The 8,797-nt window shown below is 35.1% G+C and overlaps 2 protein-coding genes across 2 annotated transcripts; one reads left to right on the forward strand and one right to left on the reverse strand.

Moving 5' to 3' along the window:
• Positions 1–1,651: 1,651 nt before the first annotated feature.
• LOC134281616 (ATP-dependent DNA helicase RecQ-like) lies at positions 1,652–3,593 on the forward strand. Its single transcript, XM_062764053.1, has 4 exons — positions 1,652–2,101; positions 2,434–2,587; positions 2,691–2,981; positions 3,590–3,593. The coding sequence occupies exons 1-4, from the start codon at positions 1,819–1,821 to the stop codon at positions 3,591–3,593; spliced, it is 732 nt and encodes a 243-aa protein (XP_062620037.1). The 5' UTR covers positions 1,652–1,818.
• A 2,732-nt stretch (positions 3,594–6,325) lies between these two features.
• LOC134281576 (uncharacterized) lies at positions 6,326–8,484 on the reverse strand. The gene has a single exon (XM_062764015.1). It carries the CDS (start codon positions 8,186–8,188, stop codon positions 6,791–6,793), a length of 1,398 nt encoding a protein of 465 aa, XP_062619999.1. The 5' UTR covers positions 8,189–8,484; the 3' UTR covers positions 6,326–6,790.
• Positions 8,485–8,797: the final 313 nt, after the last annotated feature.

The following is an 8,797-nucleotide window of genomic DNA, read 5'->3' on the forward strand; positions in this document are numbered from 1 at the left end:
TTGCCACTTTTGCAATCTCTCTTTGAAGGTGTTCATAGAAGGTGTCTTTATCCGATTCGTCTGCATTGTCTCCTTATTGTGATTTGTATTTATTATGTATATACATTGTATATGTGTTATCCGAGGAAGCTAGTGCTTGCACTAATCGGGTTACCTGCTATAAATAAAGTATTATTATTATTATTATTATTATTATCGTTTGTTGGGCTGCATAATTGTATTATTGTTAGCTTAGCAAAGCGGGAGAAAAAGCGTGCGCTGATGATTCTGTCATTAACAGGATTACATTTGCTCAAGCTTTTTCGGCTTTTCCTGTTAAGTATAAGTCCTACTTCTCTATGATGCTCTTCAGCTTAGGAGTACAAGATAGTCTCTCCGGAGGTTGTCTTAAGTTCACCAAAACCTGTTCATCTCACTTCGCTCAGTCCCATTATTTCCAACTTATATCTGTTAAATTCTCTGACAATTTTCGCCGTTTTTTCAATCTGGAACATTGTTCTTAATTTCAACATCTGATCTTGGTGTTGTTTTTAGGTCTTGTTATGGATGGCATCTACGTTCCTTTCAGGCCGTTAGGGTCCTCTCGGCTTTTCCTAATTGCCGTCATTCTCTCGAATTCCCAATGAAGGTAATCCTCATCCGGAATCTCGAATGTCGCGTTTGCCCTTCCTTCAGTGGTACAAATTGTTGTAACGGTTTCCGTAATCAGTTGTTTTTATGGAAGGAGGTGATTAACCTAAAGTCTAATCCCCAATTTTATGTCGGGGGGGGGGGCGAACATAGTAGTTGTTAGCGGTCTCCTACTAATTATTATTAAAGAATTTTTGAACTGTAAAACCATCTACGAGTCGTATTCTCCGGAAAAGAAGGAAAAAACACGATTCATTATCCAAAACATAAAACAAATTACGTTTAGATATGTTGGGGATTCTTTTGTTATGACGTTTAATGTCATTATTGGAAATAATATCACCTAGACATTATATATTTAGTTAGAGGCTTGTGAATTGAAATCAAAACTAAGCAGGAAATATAAAAAATATAATTTATTTTCACTTTAATACAAGTACTTTAAGGTAAACCTAAAAGTAGATGCGTAAATCTAGATCTCTTGTGCAAATACTGACTGTAAATTGTGTATCTCAATTACAGGTAGAAAATCATTCAAAGTATATCAAAGCCTTCATTATTTCGACCAAATAAATTGAAAATGATTTTCAGGCATTTGCATATCCCAGTAATTAAAGGTTTCCGTCGTTTGACCATATATTACAGTGGAAGCTGACTCATATCTCTGTTAGGTACATGAAAATAATATCACTATTTTAAAATCATAGTAAAACTAATCATTGTTTCTCTGGCTATATTTATGTGATCTTGAATACATTGTCCAATTATTCTGTACGTTCCTTTGGTATCTTCAGACATGACATTTTGTGCAACAGAAAAGTAACCTGATAATAGGGCTATCTTATATTTTTAACTTACTGTAGATTTACTTTTTCCGCGTGTGATTAATTTTCTCTATGTATGCCTTTCAACTGCCGCTAGTGGTCGGTTTTATGACGATAACTCACTGCTGAAACATGTTGAGAGCAGACTCGGGATATCTAATTGTTTACCATCGTCGGAAACCCACGGTCGGTCTCGCTTCTCTTACCTCCCGTGGGACACTAGGCCGAAAATTTCGCTTGGAGGTGTGTCTCAATAACGCATTTTCATTGGTCGCAATACGAAACTGTATTGCGATGTGTAGCTTTAATTACCCAATCAAAATCATTGTTGCAACCCGTATGTCGGGAAGGATTTGCAAACAATATGGAGACGTTCGAGGCGAAAGTGAAAGAAGTTTTTCAAATAAACGATCTAAAAGACTTTCAAAGAGAGTCTTTGGCAGCGCTGTTGAAGAAAAGAGACGTTTTTCTGTCTATCAAAACCGGAGGTGGGAAAAGTATTTGCTACCAGGGCTTTCACACGGCATATAACGCTAGTTTTGACGACAACAATCCGATCTCAGTTTTGGTCGTCACACCTCACCTTTCCATTATGCATGAACAGTGCAATTCATTGAATAGTTTAGGATTTCTTTCAGCATTTATTGGTAAGCAGACCTCTCCTGTATGACCTATTTATCTACATAAACTATATATGCAGTGTAGATGATGAAACTCTTTTTATGATAACATGTAAAAAAGATATATTAAAGAAAAGGAATTTTTCAATCAATTAAAAGTAAAATAATTTCTCGTCATTAGATGATAAACAAAAACTGTTTTTGGTTACTCAATACTGATTTTCATATGACAGGAAACATGTCAACGTTGTTTTTTTTTCTGACATTTTTAATTATTAAAATTAAATAATATCAAAACAAACATTTTCCAATGTAATGTATTAGTATATTATTAATTTAACTATTCCTTCGTGATAAAGGTGGTGAAAGCGACGATTCCATATTAAGAAATGAAATGCAATTCATTTTCACCTCACCTGAAAGTGTGCTAAATGGAAAGTGGAGAGATTGGGTGACAAACAATTCAACCATTAGATTAATAGCTGTAGATGAAGCCCACACAGTGTTACATTGGTAATTTTTTTTTTCTGAAGGGGGAAAATGATGCAATGATTGTTACAATCTATCAAAATTTGAGCAATTCAAACAGGGTTTTAATTATTCCTCTCATTTTTAGGGGAGAGTCTGCGAGCGAGGAAGACCCTTTCAGACGTTGGTATGGTCGATTAGGGGAATTGCGAAGCCTTGTGGAATGTCCTGTAATTTTGATGACTGCCACAGCAAATTCAGCTGCCAGGAAAGCCTTACAGAGAAAATTTTGTATGACAGACTGTTTAGAAATTATAGAGAACCCAGACAGGAACAATATTAAATTATTTTTACAGTGTGTAAAATACAACACTCCACTAGAGAATACATTCTTCTTTCTAATTCTGATGTTAAAAGAAAAAAGAGAGCTCTGTGACAGGTATCTGATTTTTGCCCTTCTATCAGAACTTGTAGTAAATTGTACACTATGTTTAGAATTATGTTTAAAGAAAATGTTAAATTGATTGATCATATTGAAATGTATCATTCAAAAAAAACAGATGATATTAAACAATTAGTAAAAGAGGATAGGTAAGAGAAGCGAGACCGACCGTGGGTTTCCGACGATGATTGTTTACACGCAAGGCAGTTTTTAGCATTTCCCAAGTGGTTATTTGCTCTCAGTAGAATCCAGTGGTTTTAAAATTTAGCACCAATGTTAAACATATTTACTGTATAGTTGCGGACACCTTTTCGCTACATATAATTAAAAGTTTTAATTAAAATAAAAAGTGAAATCTACCCTCCTTCTTAGTTCTAATCTACTTAATTTTTTATACTCGGTCGTTCCCCTTCGTGCTTAGTAAAATAAGTAAGATGATCAATTACTGCATTTACTTGTAAAAATATATATATTTTATATAGGAAGCGAAAAAGCGTGCACACAAAAAACATGACATTAAATTTCCTTCTTCATAATAATCGTCAAAGAGAGTTAAAAATATTGAATATAGTCTGTTACCCATTCATTTGACTCTGTTATTTCAGGTAGAGTGAAGGCATTCTCTTTTTCATGGTCAACACTTTTGTGTACGAAACAATGTAAGGAACCCTTTTGTGTACATAACAATACCAATTCTGAAGCAGCCTATATGTCATTCCTATAAACGATAACTCATAAATCGGCACTAAGTTGGTCATTTTTCACACCTGAGTTGCCTATCCTTAAAACACAATATCGGAAAAGTCAGTTATAAATTATTAAACTTTTTAATGATGTAATTAAATGTACGCATAAGTTATTATCTTTTTTGATAATTTCATGTACCTATGAATCTATATATGCAATGTTTTTACCATACGCGCAACTTGAAAAATTAGTTTAAGGCCTACTCTATGTATGCAAACACAGTTTTTTCAAAGAAATTTGGCACAGCGTACTTAAGATTCATTAAGGACATATAATGACAATGCAAGATATCCGCGTAATCTCATACTCGCAGATTGAATAGAAATTTTGTATGACCCCGTGGAAAAACATGTAAGTACTTTTACAGAATATAAAATTCCGTTTATTACATATACAATCGTCATGTATACCGCCATTGCCTGCAAATCGGAATTTTTGTTTACTTAAAGCTCTACTGACATCATAAAATAGCCGAGAGTGTAAACAAATAGCCGCCATATTTCATCGATAGACGCCATATTAGTTCGTGTTCTATTGTTACTTTCTAGCTATGTATACACCCAAATCATTGTCACGCGCCAATGCATTTGTCCAGTGACCAAGTACACCGTGTACCTCGAAGTGCCGCTGACTGTAAATAGCGGTAACAAACCTATCACGAATTTTGCAATAAGTAAAGTTGCAAAAAGACCAGAACACATCATTATAGCATCCAATATAAGAGAGTTGCAGTAAATATATACACAAAACACACAAGCACAACAAATAAGAGTGCTCACTTCCGAACGTGACCGACACCGCATGGTCATGCATGCAAACTCTAGGTCAATGAAACGTTTGTTTACAGTCAAGCGTTTCAAAGCATTGATCGGGGAGCAATAATTATTTGTAAAATGAAAGAAGAAATCCAATATTTGCATGAAAAACGTACTTGCAAATAAACTTCACAAGGAAACGAGGTAGAATTCCCCATATTTAAAAAAGCATTCCTGGATTGCATATGAACAGTTAAAACATAAAGGGGTTAGGCCTGTAGACCTGAAAAGGGGGGGGGGGGTATTTAGGGGTTTACATTCTCATTGATGGCTAAAAATGCAGCCATTTAAATGATTTTACAAAGGTTTAATATTTTTTCAATTAATAATTTTGATACTATAACTATTCCTTTCTTTATTTCAACTCTGGAATTTACAGGTGTGCTAAGAACCAAAAACAAATGATAACATTTCTTAATTTTTTATCACACATATGCCTCATTCATAGAAGTTATGACTGTTTAGGAAGAATTACCATTTTGAAAGGAAAAGTAATTATTTGCACATATTCAGTAGGTAGTTTGGAAAATTATATGTGCAATTAACCCTGCTCCTAAAGATCTTTGATGAGTCAAGTCTTCATAGGAATTTTTCCTGAATGTTAGAATATAGTTTTATTCCAGTAATTAAAAAAACAACTTAATGAATAAAATGTATTTTATTCATTCTTTTCTTTTCTCTCTATCTTTTTTACAGAAGTAGAAAAGTATCAAAGAATCAAACAATGTGTCTTGTTTGGCGATGAAAAATATTCTCAGCCATAAATGATGCTCACAATGTTTCAAAGCAATTTTTTTTATCGATACATAAACAATTCCATGTAAATTGTAAATAGATTATTATTAAAGTGTTAGGTACATGTAACTAACAAAAATTGAAAATTGTCCACTAAAATTAACTAAATTGTGATACTGTCGGTTCATAAAAATTATTCACAATTCAATTCCAAAAGTTGAAAACAGAAACAAAATAAAATTTTCATGCACATTTGTTTACAAATTGATTTCATATACATATACATGTATAAATAATTCCAAGCCATTGAAAACATAAGATTTTTCATATGTTACCAAAATTTAAACAAGGAATACATATATACATATATATTTCAATGGTGTTGACAAATTGAAAGTTATTAAAAATGTAATATATTAATGAAAATAAAAGTACTATATATAAATTTTAAAAGTAAAAAGATCCTATGAGAAATAAAGCACATGCATTATGAAATTTAACATTTAATTGTACTTTCCCTGTGAAAAAAGGCAAATGTTAAACCTGCCATGCAAGAGAAGAGGTTGTACATGTACCAATTGCAAAAAATCCTTGCTGTCCATTCAAATAAAACACAAGTACGCAGGAAGTATAATGGATTATTATCCTATACATAAAATGTGATTTTGTTTTGTGGCAGCATGGTCTTCTTGAAACAGGAAGGAGAGTTCCAGTGCCTTCTTGTGTGAAAGTGGCAGTTAGAAAGAGGTTTCCCTAAACTAGATGGAGCATATAGACGCTATCTATCATTCAACTAATTCTGACTCAAAAAAAAAAACATTAGTTTTTTTAAACTTACCACACTTTTTTCTTTTTTTCATTTCTGAAAGTAAAAGCCTTGATCCAGGATTTAGGAGGCCTGATAAATTGGTAGAGATGCTGTCATGGTCTTTGGAATTCTTACTCCTTGTATTACATGCACAAGGACTCCAATATATACAAGTGATCAGTAAAATTGAATGTTAAGCAAATGATATAAATTTACACAGCACCTCTTGCTGGACACCTATTTCTATCCGAACACCTTCCCAAGCAGAAATAACATGTGGGGAAACTCATGCGGGGATGGAATGTGTTAGTAGGGTTGTAAGCAGTTTTAGTTTGCAGATTAGTAGCCCTATAGCGTCTCGGGGCACGATATCTCTGTTGCTGAAATTGTGGTGTATATTGTTTATTGTACCGAGGACGCTGCTGTTGCATTGTGTAATATTGCGGTCTTGGTGGTGGCAATATAGGCACGAATTGTTGTTGTTGTGCATAATAGGGTGGGGAGTAACCTTGCTGTGGGAACCCTTGACCAACAGCATTGATTTCGGGTTTCAAAATTTCCTCTTTTATGTTTCTTATTTCCGATAATAAATTTTCATAAGTTTCTAAAGCACTTATTTGCGATGGTTGGGATTTCTCTGCTAATAAAGCGATTTGTCTTAATCTCTCCATTGTCTTGGGGTTTTGAGTAACAACAAAAATTTAAAGATCGTTTCTTAACCCATTCATAGCGACTGATAACAAAACATTTTCCGGCACATTTTTGATTGACGCTGTTTTGACTATTCTCGTCAAATAGTCGCTTACCGACTCTGTTACATTTTGTTTCATTTGCAAAACAGATAAATCCAAAAAATTGTCAAGTTCTTGAAACCGTTCTTGAAACAAATTTTGAATTGTACTAGGATTTGATTTTTGTTGCACGGGTAAGGCATCATACCAAACCTTCGCGTGTCCCTCCAAATAAAAAGGAAACGCATCTACAATCTTGTTATCTGGCAAATCATGAAACTTTGCCCATTGAAAAAAATTAGTCAACCATGCAATCACATTTTGAGTACCATCCCCTTTAAATTTTTCTAACTTAATGGTGGAAGACATTTTTAAAAACTTTTGTGTCCTACCTGACTTCGTCCTATCCGAATAAACCTTAAATCTGTTTTCGTCCAAACTTTGTTCGTTGCCAGGATGTCCTAAAATATTATAAAAAGAATGTCTTTGTTCGTCGAACGAGAAATCGGCAGTGGGATCCTGAAGCAGGGGGTCCGGCACAAAACTATTGTCGTTATCGGAAATATCCAAGTGTTCGTTTCCCTGGCCACTAACGGATGGGGTGGTAGTAGTCGGGAAAGTTCGGTTAGCCCGAGAGGTTTTTGGTCTTTTAGGCGGGTGCACTGGACTTGCGATAGGCTGCTGAACTGGACTTGTAATGGGCTGCTGCACTGAATTTGTAGTAGGCTGCTGTACTGGACTTGTAATGGGCTGCGGCACTGAATTTGTAGTAGGCTGCTGTACTGGACTTGGAATTCTCACCAAGTTATCAAAATTTGTGAGTCCTAGTTTATTTACTTGTATTGGTTCTTCCCAGGGAGTGTCTGGTCTCTTAGCCTCGTCGTTGGTTTGACGGCTCTGGTCCTCGTCTGGTCTCTGGTCTTTGTTTCGTCTTTGGTCCTCGTTTCGTCTCTCGTCCCAAATACCAGTTGGATCGCTGGGTAATCCTTCACTGGGGGGCGACGTAGAGAAGTTACGGTTAACGTCTGGAATTATCCCAAAGTTATTAAAGGAATTGTCGCTATGTAACTGCGGCGGTGATATGTCACCAATGTCGAGAATATAAAACTCGTCTTCTAAACTTAAATCAGTTTCCAAATCCTTGAGATCTCGATCTTCCCCTTTAAGTGTAGACCCGTCGGGATGTGTTTTAGATATTGATCCGGGAGAAATTAGACTAGGATGATACGTATCCGGGTTAAACAGTATTTCCCTGTCATCTAAATCCGGTTGCACAAATTTCTTCCGGGGAAACAAAGGCACTCGCGAAACTGCCCGCCTCAAACGCTGCAATGGTGTTTCAGTCTTTGGTGCTGGCAAATTTTCCATATATTTGTATAAGAAATCGGATTCTCTACCACTTATTATAACCAGGTCAACCCCATCCTGGACTCCGGCCTATATGAAGCTTTTTTGCTAAACCTCAACCAACAAAGTTTGAGGAGGCAGAGTCCCGAATGACGTTGGGCCGATTATAAGTTTGTTCATTTACACCCGGGATCTTGGCTATTTCTGTGAGAGGAGACGCCAAGTGAAATACTTCAATTAATCCTTGAGCTGGGACGGACCGACTCAATTCAGTTTTTTTTTCTGTATTTTGTATTTTATTTTATTTTATCTTCAATATCCCGTTCCTTTCTACCAGAGGACCTTTCTGGACCAGAGCGGCTCACAACCTGTATAAAATGAAACAGAGACAGACACAATCCAGCTCTTGTCTTTTATTAAATAAAAATCCGATTACATGACATAAATAATTTTACACACAATACTAAAACTTATAATAAAGATTACTGTGTTACAATAAAACTATCTTAATATGTAAATAACTCTAGTAGATAATTAAAAGTAAACCATCTGAAAACTTAATAACTTTACAAAAACGCGCAAGTCTACAAAATAATCTTACCTGTATAAAATGAAACAGAGACAGACACA

The sequence above is a fragment of the Saccostrea cucullata genome, unplaced genomic scaffold (genome assembly GCF_032062105.1).
Source record: "Saccostrea cucullata isolate Sc308-1 unplaced genomic scaffold, CSIRO_AGI_Scuc_v1 ctg3936, whole genome shotgun sequence".
NCBI classification, from domain to species: Eukaryota; Metazoa; Mollusca; class Bivalvia; order Ostreida; family Ostreidae; genus Saccostrea; species Saccostrea cuccullata.